This window comes from Rousettus aegyptiacus, unplaced genomic scaffold (genome assembly GCF_014176215.1).
Source record: "Rousettus aegyptiacus isolate mRouAeg1 unplaced genomic scaffold, mRouAeg1.p scaffold_m13_p_1, whole genome shotgun sequence".
In the NCBI taxonomy this organism is placed as follows: domain Eukaryota; kingdom Metazoa; phylum Chordata; class Mammalia; order Chiroptera; family Pteropodidae; genus Rousettus; species Rousettus aegyptiacus.
In genome coordinates this window covers 123874855-123897009 of record NW_023416284.1, presented here as the reverse complement: position 1 = coordinate 123897009, position 22155 = coordinate 123874855, and the positions used below count along the sequence as shown (strand labels likewise).

Genomic DNA, 22155 nt, shown 5'->3' with positions numbered 1-22155 from the left:
GATTATAAAACATTTCCATACTTGCTGAAAGTTCTCTTGGATATCCCTGCCTTAGATAACAACTTTTTTTTATTAAGTGTTTAGTTTATCCTTTTGCTTCTGAAAAATATAAAAAATTATGTGCATATATTTATAATTCTCTTCATTTGATAAATGGTAGTATACAATACATTGCTTTTCTTCATCTTTTTCTTTATACAGTCTGGAGATCACTCGAGACTGCAGAGAGCATACAGAGATAGTCCTCATTCCTTTAATAGCTTCATAGTACCCTACTTACTGTACAGACGTTTAGGTATATGTAGCCCCTTTTTACTGATGGTCATTTTGAGTGTTGTAGTCTTTTACCACCACGGTAGTGTTGCAATGAATAGTATTAGTGCTGTCTTGTATATGTCTTTTTCCATATATTACTGGAACTACTATTAACACTAATTTCATCAGATTTTTGTTTCTTCTAAATATTAAAAAAATTAGTCTAATTATAAAAGTAATTCAATTTTATTAGAAAACAAATATATTTGAGATAAAATCACCTAAAATTCATGTTGCTCAGACAGACACTATTTTGGAGTATACATAGTCCTTGCTTTGCTATTTTTTTTCAGTTCCTAAGTCTTCACATAGGAAGACTGCTCCTTTCAATGAATATGTGTAGTTGATATCCTATTGTATACACCAGTTTGAATTTTTTCTTTGCCATAAGAGTATAAACATTTTCTTTGTTAACAGATGTTTTATCAACATTTTTTACAGTTGCATGATATGCTGTATTGATTTTAACAGTAATTTTAATTATTCTACAATGGTTAGATAGTTAGATTGCGTCCTTTTTTTTTAATTGTACTACATTAAACATTTGCACATAACTTTTACCCTATTTTAGGTTATTTTCTTGGTATCCAGGAATGGAATTACTGAATCAAAGTTTAAAAGCATACTTAAAGTTATAATACATCTTGCCAACTTTTTTTTCAAAAATTCTGTTTATCTTTTCTTGACAGCCGTTCTGGTGGCATCGAGTGTTGTTTTGAAAAAATCTTTGATAATTTGATAAGTTTAAAAATGGTTTCTAAGTTGAATATTTGTATGTGCTTATCATTTGTATTGCCTGCTATGGGTCTTCACATGTATTTTGTCCATTTAACTTTTGTCCTCCTGTTTTTCATATGGGGTAATATGAAGTTTATATTTATGTGCTAAAGGCGGTAAGAATTTTTCTGTCATGTTGCAGATGTTTTTCATCAAGTGTTTTAATTTGATTATTTTTTACATACTTTAGTTTTACATTTTTATGTAGTCATTCTTGGATTTTTTTTGTTCTTATTAGCAAACTTGTTCTTTACCCACCTCTACCTCCCAAAAAAAGAAAATAACTGGTTATTTGATCATTATTCACCTATTAAAATCAACATTTGTATTTATTATAGATTCAATTAATATTTATTCAGAAGCAATTATATGTCAGGTACTTTACACGTTCTTTATCTAGGCTATGACACTCTGTCTTTTCTCCAAATATGTAAATAACTGTGTGAAAATATAGATGAATTATAGTCTCATTTAAAAATAAGTAGTATATTATTTTTGCTTCTAGTATTTTTCATTGTAATAAGCTGTAGAGCTCTATTTCAAGAAATATCATGAGTTTCCCTCCCTCTTCCTTAATTGTAGGGGGAAAAAGTGTATCTTCTGGTTGCTAATGTGAATTGTGGACTACAGACACGTAGAGAAACAAATTGCACAGACATGAATATTATCACCAGGATCTAAAGACTCTAAAAAATGCTCGTCAGGCTTGTCATAGATTTTTCTGGAAAAAAGAATTCTGTGAAATTATGTGAATAGAGACTATTTTTGAAAACCATGGGGGAAAGAGAAAGAAGTCCAGAAACTGACCAAGAAAGTAAGTCAGGCAAACACCATTACTGTTATTGTTCATCTGATTTTGGAACTACACCACAGTCTTCTGGCCGGTCATCGCTGGTCAATCCCTCTTCACCTACAACTATTAAGGGAAAAAATTCTAAAAAACAAATTTCAGATAGCCAAGTGCATCACCAAGGTAAGCATTCTTTGAAAGAGCCCAGTAGACCTAGAAGATTCATTTCGAGTGTTTAAGGAAAGCTTGCATGAATGAAACTCTTCTATTAGTATGTATATTGTTATATGTAAATAGGCTGGTTTACATTCTCAACAGGATATATTTTTATAAATTTATGTAAATTACTTATGGCATTATTATTCTTTGTTGTAGTCAGTTATAGTATAAATAGAAGAAAGAACTGTAATTAAGGCTTCTCAGTTTGTTTTATTCCTAAATAAATGCTTTAGGATTTCTGAGGTACTGTAAAGGCAAAACAAACAAACATCACAACTTTTGTGCCTTTCTTTGTCTTCATTTTTAAAAAGTAGTGAAAGCCTTTGATATAAAGTGGTTAAGAGGCTTTTCATTTTCTTTTTTTTTTTTTTTTTTTTTTTTTGGATTCAGCGAAATTACTTCCCCTAGGTAACAGTGCTTACTACCAAAGTTCAAATTAAACCTAGGAATATAATTTGGGACTTGAGACTACCAGTCTGTTTTCTATTAAACTGTGTTATAAAATGGAAACAAGATTAATAATTAAAAATAATTGTTCTTAATAAATCTCACTATTCTGGAACTAGGTATTAATACATATTTGAATAGATAATATTCTAGAAATCTCTTCTTCATCTTAATAAATCTCTGGTTAAGAAAACCCTGATGTACTACTTAGTAACAAAATGTGTAAGGACTACAAGTACGCCATGGAAAAATAGACTGTGGTAAATGAGGTAATTACAGGATGTGTTAATAAATGCAGCACAGTTAGCAGTAGCTTAGAATGGTGAGAGTTTAGATTGCAAGGCAGGGAATTGTAAAATTGGGATCAGAAAAGGAAAATGGGAGCCAGGTCATATAACAATTTCAGTCCAATACTGACATATTGATTGTTTCTGTGGGAGAATAGTTAGCCATTGAAAAGATTTAAACAGGAGTATAATTAAATTTACCTACATGAAATTTTTATTTGAAAAATAATATGTTTTAGGAAATCTATAAGAATCTGTAAGAATATATGTTCCTTTGGAAAGCAACCTTTTTATGGACCCCTGATCTAGCTTCCCAGGGGTGTGCATACTGCTAACAGTTGGTTCTTGCTCTTTTTTCTTTTCCTTTTTTTTTTTTTTTTTTTTTTTTTTTTTTTTTTTTTTTTTTTTGCGAGTACAATGCTGCAGGTTTTTGGTCTCTTCCTCCAGATCTGTCCCAGTGTAGGCCTCTTGTTTTGATTTTGTGGTTAAGAGCTTGATCTGATATTAAACTTTTGCTACATAATTAAGAACAAACAGACCTTAGGGTTGAACCTTGGAATATGCCTATTTATTCCCAAGAAATAATTTACATGCCTAGGGAATTGCTGGAAGGAATACTTTAATTTTCACTCCTTCCCCAGAAGCAGTTTTGGAGGCCACCCAATGAATGAGTCAGAACTTCTTAAGCCTTATCTTATTTGAGAAGATATTGAGAAAAAAACTATGAAAAACAGTCCCAGCATCACCAGAAATGTTTCAGTTTTGTCTTCAATATGACTTGTACAGTAACAGCACCAAACTGATACCTTTCCTTAAATACTAAGTTAATTTCCCTTGGTTTAAGTTGCAGTCACCATTGTAGACTAAACCAAGAAAGGAATAAATGTAATTAAAACAGCATTGTGAACACTTGAATTTGCAGTTCACGTGTTTAATAGCATATTCTTCCTTTTTATTTTCATCATTTTATTTTTAAAAATGGTACTCTATCAGAAGTTACATGTATAAAGATAAAATTTAATAATAGTTTAGGTTATGCATGTTTGTATATTACATATTCTATTTTTTTAGGTTATACATGTTTGTATATTACATATTTCTTGTTTTATCAGTAATACAAACATCTTGAGTTTTTGGTAGATACATAGTTTATCTTTAATACATATTTTGTAAATGAGCTGTATATTTAACTCCTAAAGAAAAAAAGCAATATTTTCTCATCATTTTTTTGGTGGTGACTTAAGGGACAAACGAAGAATGGTATGCACAACAGTCAAATTATCTTCCTTCTCACTCCTGTTAGCAATGTTTTTCATCCCGATAGTTTTAAAAATAAAAAAAAGGTAGACGAAAGCTGGGAAATATTTTTCAGTTCAGGTTAAGTGTACTTTCATTAATCAGTTTGTAGTTATATAAATAGAAGATACTAAAAGTAAACATTCAGATTTTTAGGATGTCAAAAAGCTGGTTGTGGAAGCCCTTTATGTCTGAATAGCTGAAGTAAAATATTAGGGGGAAAATTTATCCTGATTCTTAAATAGGCTTTAATTTTTCAAATAAAACAAGTTTCTATTTATAAGACATTTTGTTTGAGTAATGTAACTTTATACACAAAAATGAGAGATTTGGAATTATTAACATTCATCTTTATGTATAGTTATTTTTATGTAAAAAGTTTGTCATTCCAAGAGCTCAGTACATATTCCATATAGATACCAAAACACTGTTAACTCAGTATATTGAGAAAGAAAATTGAAATGATGGACTCTCCAAATTAAAATTGGAGCATTGCTGCCCATTGGAAATACAATGCAGGTCACAAATGCAAGCCACATGTGTAGTTTATATTATCTGGTAACAACATTAGGAAAAAGACCAGTGAAATTCATTTTAATATATTTTATTTAGCCCAACATATCCAAAATATCATTTTTAAAATATAGTGAATAGAAAACATCATATAGGGATATTCTGCATTCTTTTTTGTTTGTTTCTTTTTTGAAGTATTTGAATTCCAGTGTTTATTTCACAGCTATGGCATAACTATGGCATACTTTGGATTTCTCAGTAGCCACATGAGGCTAGTGACTACTATATTGGCTAGCGTAGTTTCAAAGTTGCAAGTCGATATTCCCTCATTTATTTCCCTCATTTATTATTGATCTTTTCAAGCATTTATAGAGCTGGAATCCCAAATCAGTATACATTAAAAACATCTTCTATATAATCTTTATAATCTCCCATCATTTTAATGAGACTTTATAATGTTAAATTGTAAGTACTGTTTGTCATTCTTTGCTTGTTTACATAATAGAATCAGGGTATTCATGGCTGGCAAGATGGTAAGGAAAGGTTGGATTTTTCTTTTTCTTTTTTTTTTTTTTTCCACTCTGGAATACATTTCCTTCTTGAAAAAACTGCAGCCACCTTGGAGATTACAGTTTATTATTCTCTGTGGCAGACATCCAGAAGCCTCTTCTAAAGGGCAGGCTTTCTTATATTGAGGCCTAAGTTTACCGAACTTTTAGTAAAACTTGCATTCCAAATTTTTGTGAAATGTTGACCTAATATGTATACTTTAAGGATTTCATATCCTTATATATTTTAGGATGTAGCATTTAGTTTTTATCTTGTTTTCAAATTACGTCAGATTTTTCTTGATATGACTATCACAAAACAGAATGCCCCTGAGAAAGCATTTAGAATCACATCTGTACCAAAGTGTTTTCCATTTTCAATCACTTATAAATGGGATTAACTTCTTATTACCGACAGAATGTTCGTGGGGAACTTTTTTTTACATCAGACTTTATTTAATCTTCACAACAACGTAATTATATAGGTGGTATTATCCTCATTCTGTGTGTGAAGACAATAGACCTGCAAAGGTTTTGTTGAATGGCCCAAGGAGTTATTAAGTGGTAAATATGAGTCCCTGACCCAAATCTTCTCACTGTACAACATGTCATCTTGTTTCTGAAAATAAAGAAGTCTAATTAAATATATAGTCCCACATTTCAAATAATAATCCCAAATATCTTGTTACAAATAACTTGAAAAATACAATGTTTTGTCCAGTGTTTAGTAGGCACCATGTTTGAATTCTGATTTGCCATCTTACTATAAAGTTAAAAATGGTAAAGCCTGATACTGCCATCTTTTAAAGCAAGGTAAAATAATTTTCTATAAACTATTGGTATATCATAAATTATTGACCTTTCCTTAAAAATCCCAAATGTTTCTTAATAAAAATATTACATGAAGAGCTTTAAATAAAATCTGTTAATTTAACAAAGTAGTATAAAATTACATGTTAAGGAACAAAGTAAGAATGTTGTGGACCCACTTGTATTAGGATTAAAAATAATACTACATTTGGTACGGCTTTAACTTTCCGTTATTACTGTTTCTTTTTTAGCCCCTAGGAAACCAAGTCCTAAGGGTCCACCAAACAGAAGGGGAGTCCGAGTGGGATTTCGCTCCCAGAGCCTCAATAGGGAGCCACCTCGGAAAGATATCGATCTTGTTACAAAACGAGTTCTTTCTGCAAGACTGCTAAAAATCAATGAATTGCAGAATGAAGTAACTGAACTCCAGGTCAAGTTAGCTGAGCTGCTAAAAGAAAATAAGGCTTTGAAAAGGCTTCAATACAGACAGGAGAAAGCCCTGAATAAGTTTGAAGATACAGAAAATGAAATCTCACAACTCATTGGTCGTCATAACAATGAGATTACAGCACTCAAAGAACGCTTAAGAAAATCTCAAGAGAAAGAACGGGCAACTGAGAAAAGGGTGAAAGATACAGAAGGTGAACTATTTAGGACAAAATTTTCCTTGCAGAAGCTGAAAAAGATCTCTGAAGCTAGACACCTTCCTGAACGAGATGATTTGGCAAAGAAACTGGTTGCAGCAGAGTTAAAATTAGATGACACCGAGAGAAGAATTAAGGTAAAATTCCTACACTTCTAATTGTGCCATTTTGTGTTGTTTTTCATTGGATATTTAATATGTTCTATTAAGACTTCTTATTGCAGTTCAGCATTTGCTTGGAAATGAAAACTTTTTTGTTTTAGTATATCTAAGAGATTAGGAAAAATTTGAGATTGTAAATTTAAGAGCAGAATGCAAAAAACTATACAATAATGGGCCACATGTTAATGGATGAATGTTTAGTTCCATGGATCATAGTCATTTTGGAGAAATATACTATTCGATTATCTGATCGTTTCTCTAAAATTGAAAATGAAACTATTATAGCTGTAGTGTTATAAAGTTGACATTTTGGAGCCTTGTATGAGAAATGCCAGGTGAATGATACTCTGTTGAACAACATTTCTTTGAACATTTGTGAAGACATCTTTTGAGGTAGGATGTATCCCTAGTCCCCAAAATAAAAAGTGACATGAGAAGTAAGTAGAAGAATGCTGAGTTACTAGTCTGAAAATACAAGAGATGTTTTAAAAAATTTTTTTTTTTCTTGCAAGAGGAAGGGAAAGAGAACTACTTCGTCCCTGTTTCACAGAGAACTTGTTATATATATGCTACCTGCTATATATATGTATCAAACAAAAGCCCTGAGTTGGGGCTTAGAGTTGCTTAGAATTGGCTGGTAGTTTGGAAAGCACAGGTAGGGGAAAAGTATAAGAATAATGCCTACTCCGAGAGCTTTCTGAGCAAGGAATAATTAGAACTATAAATTAGCTTTTTGCAGTGTATTATTTAGGTGTTTTTAATATATGGTTGAGAGTGTTTGTCATAAGTGGATGTTGGATTTTATTAAATGCTTTTTCTTCATCTATTGATATAATCATATGATTTTTAACCATTTTGTTTATACAACATATCACCTTAATTGATTTAAGGATATTTAATCAACCTTACATTCCAGGAATAAATCCCACTTGCTCTAGTTGTGTTATCTTTTTAATCTGTTGCTGAATTCAGTTTGCTAATATTCTATTGAGGATTTTTGCATCTATGTTCATCAGGGATGTTGGCATATACTTTTTTTTTTTTTTTTTTTTTGGTAGTCTTTTCTGGTTTTTGTATCAGGATACTGCTGGCCTCAGAAAATGAGTTTAAGAGCCTTCCCTCCTCTTCAGTTTTTTGGAAGAGTTTGAGAGAGATGGATATTAATTTTTCTTTGAACGTTTGTTAAAATTCTTCTGTGAAGCCATCTGGTACAGGGCTTTTGTTGGGAGTTTTTTGATTACTGGTTCTATTTCATTTGTAGTTCTCTGTTCAGATTTTCTGTTTCCTTCTGATTCAGCTTTGGAAGATGTATGGTCGTAGGAATTTATTTCTTCCAGGTTGTACAATTTGTTGGCAGATAATTGTTTCTTATTTTTTCCTTATAATCTTTAGTATTTCTGTGGTGTCAGTTGTCACTTTCATTTCCGATTTTATTTTCTTGAGTCCTCTTTCTTTCCTGATGAGTCTGGCTAAAGACTTATCAAATGTGTTTATCTTTTGAAAGAATGAGCTCTTGGTTTCATTGATCTTTTCTATTCTTTTCTTTGTACTCTTTCATTTATCTTTACTCTGACTTTTATTATTGTTTCCTTATACTCACTTTGGGTTGTTCATCATTTTCTAATTCCTTTGTGTGTAAGGTTTGGTTATTTGAGATTTTTCTTGTTTCTTGAGGTAGGCTGTATTGCTGTGTATTTCCCTCTTAGAACTGCTTTGGCAGTATTCCCTAGATTTTAGGTCACTGTATTTTCATTTTCAATTGTCTTACATGTCTTGATTTCTTCTTTGATCTTTTTGTTACGTTAGCCTATTCATTTTTTATTATGCTGTTGCTTAGCCTCCATGAGTTCCTGTTTTTCCATTTCCTTCTTATAATTGATTTCTAGTTTCAAACCATCGTGATTGGAGAATATGCTTGAGATGATTTCAATCTTCTTAAATGTTGAGACTTGTTTTGTGGCCTACTGTGTGGTCTGCCTGTAAAATGTTCCATGTGCACTTGAAAAGAATGTATATTTTGTTGCTTTTGGGTGAAATGTCTTAAAAATATCAATTAAGTCCAGATGGTTTAATGTGTCATTTAAGGACACTGTTTCTTGTTGATTTTATGTCCGGGTCGATCCATTGATGTGAATGGTGAGTTAAAGTCCCCTACTATAACTATTCTTTCAAACTCCTTTTATATCTGGCAATGTCCGTTTTTTATACTTAAGTGCTCCTACGTTGGATGTGTACATGTTTACTAGAGTGATAGCCTCTCTTGGATTGATCCCTTTATCATTATGAAATGCACTTCTTTGTCTCGCTACAGCCGTTTTGAAGTCTTTTTTGTCTAATATGAGTTTGCTACCTCAGCTTATTTTTGGTTTTTGTATGCATGAAATATTTATTTTCATTTCTTTACTTTCAGTCTGTGTGTGTCTTTCAATCTCAGGTAGGTCTCTTGTAGACAGCATATGTACAGGTCTTGTGTTTTTATCTATTAAGCCAAAGGACGCTTTTTGATTGGAGCATTTAGTCCATTTACATTTAAAGTAATTTGTGATTGGTATGTGCTTTTTGTCACTTTTTAAATCATTATCATCTAGTTGTTTTTGTATTCTTTTTCATTCGTATTCACTTGCTCTATTCTCTTGTGCTGATGACTCTTTGTAGTGTCATGTTTTGATTCCATTCTCTTTATTTCTTGTGTATCTCTTGTAGATTTTTGGTTTGTGGTTACCAGTTGCTTCATATATGCTAAGCTATGTTTATAGCAGTAAGTTTATGATTACTTAAGTTTGAATACATTGTAAATCACTACAATTTTTACTCACCCTCTCCACATTTGGTTTTTTCCATTACTTTTTACTTTTGAGTGTATTAACTTATGTAATTACATATGATCTTCCTATGTTTGCCTTTTAACCTTTATACTAGCTTTATAATTGGTTGACCCGCTGCTTTTACTGTTAGCCTTTGTCAGTGAGAATTATTTTCTTTCCTATATTTCGATTCATATTTTTGGTCTTTCTATTCTACTTAAGGAAATCTCTTTAACATATCTTGTAATACTGGTTTAGTGGTGGTGAACTCCTTCAGCTTTTTCTTGTCCGAAAAACTCTTTGTCTCTCCTTCAATTCTAAATTATAGTTTTGCTGGTTAGAGTAATCTTGCTTGTGCCAATCCCTTCTGACCTGCAGAGTTTCTGTTGAAAAATCTCCTTGTTGTTTTATGGGACTGGACTCCCTTGTAGGTAACTAACTGCTTTTCTGTTGTTACGTTTAATATTTTATCTCTGTCTTTAATCTTTGGCAGTTTAATTTTGATTTGTCTTAGTGTGTACCTCTTCGGGTTCATCTCGTTTGGGGCTCTGCGTTTCCTGGACTTGTATGTCTATTTCCTTTACCAGGTTAAGAAAGTTTTCCATCATTATTTTTTCAAGTACGTTTTCAATCCCTTGCTTGCTCTCTTCTCCTTCTGGTACTCCTAGGATGCAAATGTTGGTACACTTAATGTTGTTTCAGAGGTCCCTTAAACTATCCTCATTTTTTAAAGTTCTTTAAGTCCTTTTTTCTTTTTGCTGTTTCAATAGGATATTTTCCACTAGCATGTCTTTAAGATTACTGATTCAATCCTCCATTTTATCTAATCTACTGTCAATTTTCTCTAATATCAGTTCTTGTATTCTTCATTTCTGACTTTTTTTTTTAATGGTTTTTATTTATTGAAGTTCTGAGTTCATCTGTTCTCCTAAATTTATTGAGCATCCTTATAACCAGTATTTTGAATTTCGTATCTGATAGATTGTGTCCATTTCTTTTTGTTCTTTCATTTGGAACATGTTTCTTTAGCTCCTCATTTTGGCTGCCTCCCTGCATTTGTTTCTTTGTATTAGGTAGATCTGCTGTGTCTCCCAATCTTGACTGAGTGGTCTTATGTAGAAGGTGTCCTCTGAGGCCCAGTGTCACAGTCTCCATATTTACCTGAGCCAGGTGCTTCTAGAGTATTCTCTGTGTGAGTTGTGTGTGTCCTCCTGGTGTAGTTGAGCCTTGATTGCTGATGGTACATCAGTGAATGCAGTTGAATTTCAGGCTGACTTTCTGTGTGGTCTGGCTGTGACTACAGTGGACAATCTGTTGTGCAAGTTCTGACCCCATGGAGTCGGGAGTAACTTTAGTGGGGCTCTGGTACCAGCCAAGTCTGCCCTTTGAGTGTGTCGATTATGGAGCTGGTTAGGTGGTGGTTTGCTGTAGTCTGAGTCCAACCACCTTTTGTATTGGTTCTGGAGCTTTCTGGAAAGGGCTTCATTGCAGGCGAAGGTCAGCCACCATTTATGCCTGTCTTGGGGCCACCTGATGGGAGCTACAGAGTGATCTGTGTTTGGTTGCCACATATACTGAGCTTGGAGGTGCTTGCAAGAAGCTATGTTGTGAGCTAAGGCTGGCTGCTGCTAGTGCTGGGTTGGGATCCATTGGTGGGTATCACTGTGTGATCTGAATTCAGCCGCTACTTTTGCTGGGCTTTTGGCTGCTCAGTTGAAGCTATGTTCCAGGTCAGCACTGAATACAGCTTATGTGAGACCTGGGGCCACCTTATGGGAGTTACAATGCAAGTTGAGACTGGTTGCCACTGTGCAGGGCTTGGGGCCACTTAGCAAGAACTACAGGGCACGCTGCTTGTATGGGCTTTGTAGACACTGGGTGGATTTTAGGAAAGTCTGCAACTTGATTGAGGCAGGCCACTGGTATGGAAAAGGCAGTGGGAGAGATTTGCGCCAGGTGCACAAGTTGGGTGGGGTCTCAGAATCACCAGGGCAGAGTGGATGGTGTTAGCCAGGTTAATGAAGAGCACAGATTTGGCTCCCACCTGCACCTGCTGGCTGGGTTGGGAGCAACACTGAAAAAAAAACAGTGGCACTTGCACTGCACTTCCATCCTGGAGAGAGCTGCCCAGATCCCTGATCCTCCAGTCCTCTTCCTGAAGCTGGTCAATTCAGTTTCTGAATGTTCTTGGTGCTTTTCTAACTGTTGCCCTTGTGCTGGAGCCCAGAGCAAGTAAATTTGTGAGCAAGTGAATTCATGTATGGGCCCTCAACACAAAGGTGGCTGGATTGAGACCACATGAAAACACCGCCCAACTAGCTCCACAGATGACGCCAACAGCCCTGCATCTCGCTAGAATACAATCCCCACTGGTGTACACAGCCAGATGTTATGTGGACTTCTCTTTCTGGCACTGGCGCCCCAGGCTATGGAGCCTGTTGTGAGTCCGGGACTCTTCACTTTTCATGGGGTACCTCTGTAGCTGATATCTCCCTCCCGATTCTTAATTGCCACACTGTAGGTGCGGGACCCACCCATTTGTGCTTCTGCCGCTTCTACCAGTTCTTGTCCTGACTTCTTTATATTCTTAGTTATAGGCCTTCAATTTAGCTAGTCTTCAGGTGGTCCTCAGTGTTGGTTGTATAATTTAGTTGTAATTTTGATGTGGTTTTGGGAGGTGAACACAGCGTTTACCTACTCTGCCATCTCGACTAGACATCATCCTTTTATCTTTAATTTTTACTGATATATTTATTGATTCACATATGTTGAACCATTCTTATATCCCATAGAGAAATCCCACTTGGTCAGAATATATAATTCTTTTTATGTGTTCTTGAATTCATTTTGCTAATGTTTTGTTGAGAACTTTGGTATCAGGGTAATGCTGGCTTTGTAGAATGAGTTCGGAAGTGTTCCCTCCTCCTCGATATTTTGAAAGGGTTTGAAGAGGATTGGTGTTAATTCTTTTAATGTTTGGTAGAATTCTCCAGTGAAGCCAGCTGGTACTGGAAATTTTCTATTTTGAAAGTTTTTCAATTACTGATTAAATCTTTTTACTTGTTACTATTCTGTTCAGTTTTTCTTTTTCTTCCCTAGTCAGTCTTAATAGGTTGGTGTTTCTAGAAATGCATCCATTTCACCTGTTATGTAATTTATTGTTCACAGTCTCATGGTTTTATGAATTTCTATGGTATCAGTTTTAATTTCTCTTCCATTTTATTTGAGTCATCTATTTTTCTTAGTCTAGCTAATGGTTTGTCAGTTTTGTTTATCTTTTCAAAGAGCCAGCCCTGAGTTTTGTTAATATTTTCTATTTTTCTGGTCTGTTTCATTTATTTTCACTTTGATCTTTATTATTTCCTTCCTTTTGCTAACTTTGGGCTTAATTTGTTCTTTTTCTAGTTCTTTGAGGTATAACATTAGGTTGCTTAAGACCTTTTTAATTTCTCAACATATGCATTTATTGCCATAAATTGTTGGTACGTCTATTTCCCAGTTTATTTTATGTGTGTGAATAGTAATCCCAGTCTGGTTTGTATGTATTGTACTAAAAAAGTCATTCTGATGCTAAGTGCAATGTTCTCTGTCAAATTATTTTTAAGTACTATTTTTTTAAATGTGTTTGTACATATATCATAGGAACTATCGAAAAACCTTGAACTGAGTACTAACAGTTTCCAACGACAGTTGCTTGCTGAAAGGAAAAGGGCATATGAGGCTCATGATGAAAATAAAGTTCTTCAAAAGGAGGTACAACAACTATATCACAAATTAAAGGTAAGCAGTTTATTTTAAGTTGTATTAATTCTCTTTGTAATATATATTAGATGAAAACCATATTTCATAGCTTATCTTTCATATTTGTAAGTGGTTCTGTGTCATTTACATAATTTTAATATCTTTAGTACTTATAAAGAAAGGTTTGTTAATATAATCACTATAACTTGTGTCAAAAGTGACACATTGAATAGGAATGATAGAGGAACTAGAGTTTTTCTGTATTGCATGGTTGGAAAATCCACTGTTCTTTCTCAAATTATTTTTAAAGTTATTTTAAATAATGCTCTTTATTTTCATGATGTTTAGAGGAAGCATTCAAATTAGTTAATTCTGTTAAAGCAGATATTCTTAATTCTGTCCTGAGGTCACTGATGGGTGGAAATTTTGTGGAAAATTTAGTGTTTTAGCATTATCTTGTATAGAATTTACTGTTAATTTTCAGAGAAAGCTATAGCCCCCAAATAGTCAAGAACACTTGTGTTTCTAAAAAGGCCTAATTTTTAACTTGTTAATAATTCATAATCTACATTTGAGAGATTCTGAATAATTTGTCTCTGTGATTAAGCCTGGAAGACAGTCTGGGACAATACTAGCCCTGTCAGGAATGGGTAGAAAATGAATTTTCTCTTATTGTCTCTCATTTTTTGACTGCCAGTATAGATTGGACTTCATAGGAAGAATCATTGCTCTACCGTAACCTAAGTATCTGAGGGACATTTCTTTCTATAGTTTCATGGTTAACAAAGGGAAGCTGAAGTATGTATATCTCAGGTTGGTTAGTAAAATACCAATTAACAAAGAGAGGATTTTTATTTTGTTTTAAACTGAGATTCTACACCCTTAATTATACTGGGGTTTCTTTGTTTTTTGTTTTTCCAGGAAAAGGAGAGAGAACTGGACATAAAAAATATATATTCTAATCGTCTACCAAAGTCTTCTCCAAAAAAAGAAAAAGAATTTATATCAAGAAAAAATGGTATAGTAGCTATTACCTATTCATAATAAAATGAATTCTGCAGTAGAAGGAAGCAAAGGGGAAAGAACTTCATTGAAATGAATTCAAGTTTCTATTTAATATTAAATAGTTTTCAGAATCTTTTCAGCTTTCTCAGGTTTTTCCTGTGAGGTTATTAAAATTATGTTTTACATAATTTCTTAAAAGTTTTCTTAGTATATGTATTTCAACTTTTGTGAAAATATATAAACATACCCTGAACTAGAGATTATAGTATAATGAACCTTTATTTATATCACCTAGCTTTAACAGTTATACATTTAACTAATTATAGTTCATCTATTTTTTTTGCTTTTTTTTTTTTACTTTCTGGAGTATTATGAATACTTTATATTATTGTTCATATCTTTACTTTTTTTAAAACAAAAGTATAATTTCCTTTTTTGAATTACAAAAAGTTAAAAACAAACTTTGTAAAAGCATAATAAGATTTACCTATAAGAACTGTCCTCAAATTACATAATTGCCAGTAAATCCTAGAAACAAAAATACTAATAGTTAGGAGTCATGGAGCTGAGCAAAACATTCAAATCTGATTCGGATGGTAAATATATATACCAGTTGAATCCATATATCTTAGCAATGTTTAATACAATTAGAAAAATTCTTTTATAATTTCCATGATAGCTGCATGCCAGAGTGATTTTACATGCCAGTGTACAAAAGGAGTACAAACCAATGAAGACTTCAACCTGGAAGAATTTCCTATCATACCACAAACAGTTATGTGCTATGAAAACAAATGGGAAGATCCTGAACATCTTACTTTGGTGAGTTTAGCAATATGATTAAGTACTAAACTCTAGGCTTGAAATTATTCCTAACACACAGTATCAAACATTTTAAAATTTCAGCAATGACACTAGTGCTATATCTAAAATATGCAGCTAGCCTCTTAAAGAGAGATAACATCTGTCTATTTTATTAAATTCCTTTGGTTGACTATTAGGTCACAGCGCATCTTTCAGATGCTTCTGAAAGGTTGATTATACGTTCTAATTGGAGGTAGAAAAAAAGAAAAAGAAAAATTTACTTTCTAAATTTCTTACCTTGTATGTACCCAGATAGTCTCAAAATCTTCCTTGAAGTTTAATAGCAAATTACAGTAGTTTTCAAATTGTCTGTTAGAATTTGACTGCATTTCATTTTTTTTTTTTTTTTTTTTTTTTTAGCCTTCTGTATAAGAGAATTTTACAGGTTAGTTGAACACTGAGAAAACTAATTGCAGTGGAATCTGACTTTATACCATTCAAAGTGTCATTTAGAGGGGTGTGTGTTGGACCTTCATTTAAAAGAACTGATATTCTGAATACTGGAAGGTCCTTTTCTCTGTTTTTTTTTTTTCTTTACTGTTTACAGTTTAAAACCCAAAGGAGACAGTGTGCTAGAGAGCCATTATAGTTCATGTAGTTCTGTATTTTTGTGTCATGTAAGTTTCCCAGTGACCCTGAGATCTCTTCTTGAGTTAGCTGTATCTACTATTTCTTCCTGTATTTGCACTATCATTGAGACTATATCGTGTTTATCTTTTTGAAAAGGAAAAAGTATAGAATAGCAAAGCAATTCTTTAAGAAGATAAAAATATGTAGTCTTTACAAGTTTCAACAGGAGGAGCAGCAACCTGATATAGTGAAAAGAGTATGATCTTGGAATTAACACTGCTTTTTAGTTAAATTCTAGTTTTAACATTTTAGTTGTATGACTTCTTGGAGCCTTAATTTTCTAATTCATAAAACGGAGGTGTGTTACCCTTCAAGGTTGTGGTAATGACTTAATCAGTTTATAAAGCTCTTAAGATTGCTTCTGCCACTTTAAAGGGCCTCGGCAAAAGGAAGCTGTGTTAAAGTACAGGCTGAGTTGCTATTGGAAAGAGACCCAAAATAACAATCGCTCAAAAAAGGTATAAGTTTCTTTCTCTTATACCAGACTGAAGATAGACAGACAGCTTTGATCCATGGTAGTCATCACTGCTCTTCCATCATAAAGAGTTTAGTTCTCTTCTGTATGATTGGAACTGGCTCAAAATCCCCATGAGAAGGAGGAATGAGGAAGTAGAGGGCAAGAAGCTTTTGTTTCTATGAATGTGATCAGAATTGTATACATACTTCCATTCTCACCCTATTTGTCCTCTCTAGTTGCAAGGGAGGCTAGTAAATGTAATCTCCAGTTGAACACTCTGTGGCCTCCTTGCTAAAACTCAAAATATTCTGTAATTAAAAGGAAGAAGAGGAAGAGAGATACGAGGGACAATACTCTACAAGTCTAGCTATTTTACTTTTATTAAGAAACATTACATACTTGGGCACTATAAGAAACAGGGAATTTAAGTTTGTATTTTTATTTGACTTAAATATTACAAAATTTATTAATTGAGGGTTTTGGGCCCAAATGGATAGGCAAGACTTAAATCCTAGTATAAACTTGAAAGATCTAGTGTAGTCATCACTGCCTGTGGTATAGTTTAACACCATCTCACTTGGCTTCCATAGTTGGTTAATAGCCTTTTCTGGTTAATTGAAATAATCAGATTTTGTAATGAAATGTACAAAGCAGAAATACTTCTGAAACTTGTCTCTTCAGAATTTCATGTAGGATGTTGGATTTACTTCTATTATACTGGTTCTGATATATCTCATCAAAATTTCTTTAAAATTTCAACTAAATTAAATAATCCTCTGTGCTTCTGAAGCCTCTTTCAAAGGGTGGTAACTTGTGACTTACTGATTTATTAATTGAAAATTTCCTTTAATTTCTAACTAAGTTGGTATCATGCATAATGAGAGATTAATTATGATATTTCAGTAGTTGCTTCTTTTTCTACATGTAAGCTTGCTTTTTTTTTTTTTAAAATAGGACCTGAAATCTCGAGAGAGAGATGAACATGAAGAAGCAAGGATTCTAAACCCAGTCATGGAAAGAGAAGAAAAATTCGTTAAAGATCAAGGACTCTATATTGTAAAACAGGAGGTTGCAAAGCTGGAGGACGGTAAGATTTTGTTTAAGCATGTGATGAGTCAGCAAGCCTTGGGAAAGAAAAGGTTAACATCCCCTAATATCTTCCAGCTAAAGAATGGATATAAAGAACAAAAAATTGATATAGTAGTAGGAGATATTCTGTCAGGAACTACAAACATTTGAATGAAGCTACAAAAAAAAAAAAATGAAAACTGTCAGTCAATTGCTGTTGGGGATTAGGGAACGAGGACAAGTTACCTACAGAAAATTCAGATGAAGTAGAATTCAGATGACGGGGAAAAATTCGTTGTGTGTTAAGTAAAGTTTGATGAAGATATAACTGAAGTACAACCCTCTTTATTGTTTTTACCTTAAAACTCTAGTCTACATGTAAAGTAGCCCAAGCATTAAAATCAGTGAATTGTGATGTCCTAAATATATGCTTATAATTTTTCTTTGGTTTTAATATGTAAAGTAAATCTTTAATATATTCAACCATTAGCTGGGAGTTTCGTGAACCAACTCACATAGTTTCAGATACTGGAAATGAAGTTCAGGAATTTATTTCCATTTGGATAAAATGTCTTAAAGGTATAGGTGAGACTCTTCTTTTCTTTTAGTTGTATAGTAGCTGCTTTTTTTTTACCTTTAAAGTTAATGGAACATAAAATTATCACCTAATTGTTACTTAGTGCATGTACATTTTTATGTAGTTAAACCAATATAACAGTTGAAATAGAAGTTACATTTCTGTTACTATTGTGTAATGTATAAAGGGAGATGTTTTCACATGTTAAACTACAGAATAGAAAATTAGGTATTATATTCAGTTCTGTCTAGGTATCAGAAAAAGGAATAAAGTAATAGACTGTCACTTTTCTCTGTCCTTTTTAATTGATTTTTTTCCTGGAGTCTATCTATATGGAATGATTTCTGACATCAGTGAGAATGTATGCCATTTACTAAAATTACTAAATGCATAGTGTTCTTACATATTTTAATATTTTTAACTTTTTATTTGGGACTAATTTCAAAATTATAACAAAATGGCAATAATAGCCAAAGGACTATTTAAGTTGTGTATATCATGCCCATACCCTAAAATACTTCCATGTTTATTTCTCCAAAATAAGGACATTCTTTTATATCATTCCAGTATAGTTTTCATTCTCAGGAATTTAACACAACACAGTTCTGTACTTTGCTATCCTTATTAGTTTGTCAGCTGACAGTATTATCCTATATAGCATTTTCTTATCTGGAATAGCTTCTTAGCCTTTTAAAAAATATTTTGTGAATTTAACATTACCGATGAATACAGACCCATTTTTGTTTAATAGACTCCTCCTCATTTGAGGGTTATCTGAAGTTTTCTTTTAATTAGATTCAGGCTAATGCATCTCCTGTCAAAGTACTCCATAAGTAATGTGTCTTTCTCAGAGTATGACATCCAGAGGCTCAATTTATTTTTAAGTCTAAAAGTCTTTTCTCCAACCCACTACCCCCAATTCAGTGTGCAGCACTATATTAGGTATCAAAAATAAGCAGAGAACCTTCTTCCCCACCCCTAAATTGAAGAACAATTTTTTCTTTAAATGTGAGTCTTAAATGTAGTACACATTAAGTATGTTCTTTTAGAATCCTAGAATATCAAATATAGAAATGAAGCTTATGGTGTCCATTTTCATTGTATTAGTAATACCCACATTAGATAAAGACTGTTTTGTAAAAGATGAACATTAAGGTTTCCTATTTAAGAATATTGACTGCTATAAAGTTTCACTTTTAAAATTGATTTTATACAGAATGGAAAAAAGAAGAACTTGCTAAAAAGCAAAAAGAAAAGACATCTCTGCTGGAGAGAGAAGAAATGCCAGCCTTGGAAACTGGACGATATCAAGTGGGAATGCACCAAATTCAAAATATTGAAAAATTGGAAGAAGAAGAAGAAAGACTGAAGAGAGAGATTCTGCTCGCTAAACTGAATGAAATCAACAGGGAACTCCAAGATCCTCAGAATCTAAAATGTCCACCTCTGCCACTGCTACCTGATTTGGAATCTAAACTGTACTCCCCAGAGAGAAGTCCTAAAACATATCTATTCTCTGAATCCTCAGAGAGATTATTTAATGGGCATCGTTTACAAGACATCAGTCTTTTAACTACTAAAGGAGATGGTCGGAATCCAGGAAATATTAGAAGCCCAGTCTTTCCAAATGACCTTGCATTTGGCAGCTATGTGCCTTCATTTGCAAAAATATCAGGGAAGTCAAATCCATTTAGCCAAAAAAGTGGTCTTTTGGATTTCCAAAGAAACACTGTAGAGAAACTGAGTAAAGATGATGTAGATTTAACTACAAGAAGAGAGAGAAAAGCTAATCTGATGGAACAGCTATTTGGTGCCAGTGGTAGCAGCACTATTTCCTCTAAAAGCAGTGACCTGAATTCTCTGGCTGCCAGCAAAGGAGACTTTGACTCTCTAAACTTTCTCCCTGGGGATAAAAGCGGCAGGGGTAGAGAACAGGATGAAGATGACTTTTTCCTCAACGAAGGAAGAAGTTTTAATTCAAACAGACACCGATTAAAACATGCGAACAATAAACCAGCAGTAAAAGCAGTTGATTCTGTAGAAGATGAAATTGAAGAAGTAGCACTGAGATGACTGCCTAGAGTATAAATTTTTTTCCAATTGTAAATATTTTAATACAGTATTTATTATAAACATTTAGACTTTTTAATATTAAAAAGTCCTTATTAAGGAATGACTTTTAATAAATACAGTGCAAATAAAAATTATATCACATCTTACAGCTAGTTTACCAAGAATGAAGGAGGCTCTTCTGAATGAAGCCAAAAATAGAGGTATAGCTTACTTGGTTTTGAGCTTTTAATTTACAAATAGATTTTACCTCTTAAATCAGCTTTATGGGAAGTTTTACTCCTTTGCAGTTCATATTTATTTCCTATTTTTATCCCTATTTATTTGTATTTAGCTCACTGAGGATATGACCAAAAATAGTCTTCCCACTGATTATTGAATGGAAATTAAGAGTGAGGGGCTCTGTGTTGGAAAGCGTAGCTCCCGGCTGGTAGAAAATGGGTGCTGTTTCAGAGCCCTGTCCTTTATGAGGTGGGCTGGGGTTCCCTTTCGTACATGGCAAGGCTGAGCTACCCTGATGCAGAAGCAGCGACAACATTGGGATGTCCTATTCCTTCAGAAGAAACCAGAGTTAACACTACTCATTTCCCAGTTACAAGTCTCATTAAATCACTACCTACCATTGCAAACATATTGGTTTAAATTCAGAAGACATTTGTCTGTTTGCACGGAGAGTTCCCTTGACATGGCTCCCAGTATAATCAGTAATTCCTCTCCTGTTCTGCTACATTATTTGTATCTAAGTGAGATTTCATACCAAATACATGGAATAGAAGTAATTTTATTCCAATACAGAAAGACTCAACTCAATTATGTTTCCAAAGTAATATAACTTGGAAATTTTTAATATATGCTATTAAGATTTGAACTTACTATCAAACCAAAGAGACAATGATAGTGTAATACTATTGGACTTAACAGAACTAATTTTAAATCAGCCTTGGTTAAATGTTTTAGAAATGGGACTTCTGCCTTGCTGTGTAGGATAGGTGTGTGTGTTTTTTTTTTTTTTTTTTTTTTCTGTTGAAATGCATTGGTCATTTGCTGTTTGTAGCTCACTTCATCTGTAAAAGTAATTTATGACCTCAGATTATGCTGGGTTGTGGAAATAGTGTGTCGGGAAAAATTTAAAAATGTAGATTGACACTTATTCTAACGCAAGCTGTTTTTTTTTTCAAGAACTTACTGTGTATTCACTATAGGATGATTTCTGATGCCAAGTATACATACTGATGAGGGCACTAAAGTTACCATTTTATCTTGAGTTCTTACAAATGCTTATTATTGAATATAATTTCATAACTCTATGACAAGACTTACCTGGTAAAGTCTCTAATTAAAAGATGTACCAGCTACCTTCAAAATTGTGTTTCTGTCGTTTATTGTGAATTGAATCTCCCCAAAGTGCTAAATTATATTTAAAATTTTTAATAGATTTTTATGTCTAATATAAGCATTTAGTATGTTGCAAATCATTCTAATATATGTAAACCACAATATTGTAATGCAGTTCTTGATAAAATATTATGTAATGTTAATTTTGTTCATAGCTGCTAATTTTTCTGCCAAAAGTATTCTAATATTTAGGTTCTTTTGTTTCAAAGGCTTTTTAAAAGGCCGTTTAATAAAGTTTTATATTCAGTTTTATATTCAGTTTTATACTACTCTCTTGCATTTCTCTACCTGATTTTTTTCTAGTCTCTTTAACCAGATGCAACAAGACAATTATTAAATTTAAACCTAAAATTAAGTTACAGACTCAGAAGCATTATGGTGTGAAGCATTAAAATTGGAGATGAAAATGTACAGAACAGGTTATTTCTTTATGAACAAACCTTAGTGAATCTTTTTTTCTAAATGTTGAGTTAAATTTGTTATTTGTACTCAGAACTCTTACTAATAAAAATTAAAAATATACTGACTCTTTGTTTGAATGATACCTTAGGTCACTTGGAAAATATATAGTGGAAATAGGACCTGCAAGGTTAATTTTTATTTCATTATTCACTTTTTTTTTTGTATAGTATTTTTAGCTGAAGTAGATGAATTTGCCCTAAATCAGGTTAGATAGTATGCTAGTCTTATCAGGTAATTATAGTTTTAATTAATCCTTTCACCCTTAATAGCTATCG

General features: G+C 33.0%; 1 protein-coding gene across 3 annotated transcripts in view; it reads left to right on the top strand.

Annotated features, from left to right (window-relative positions):
* The window catches only part of LCA5 (lebercilin LCA5), a 106931-nt gene extending 84987 nt beyond the window's left edge, over positions 1–21944 (top strand). For all 3 annotated transcript variants that reach the window (XM_036219660.1, XM_036219658.1, XM_036219664.1), the window contains exons 2-8: positions 1675–2065; positions 6254–6783; positions 13254–13391; positions 14274–14370; positions 15037–15179; positions 17263–17395; positions 19170–21944. In XM_036219660.1, the coding sequence (XP_036075553.1) occupies positions 1867–2065; positions 6254–6783; positions 13254–13391; positions 14274–14370; positions 15037–15179; positions 17263–17395; positions 19170–20026 (2097 nt within the window). In that variant the 5' untranslated portion in view covers positions 1675–1866 and the 3' untranslated portion in view covers positions 20027–21944. The remainder of the gene's footprint in view (positions 1–1674; positions 2066–6253; positions 6784–13253; positions 13392–14273; positions 14371–15036; positions 15180–17262; positions 17396–19169) is intronic.
* Positions 21945–22155: the final 211 nt, after the last annotated feature.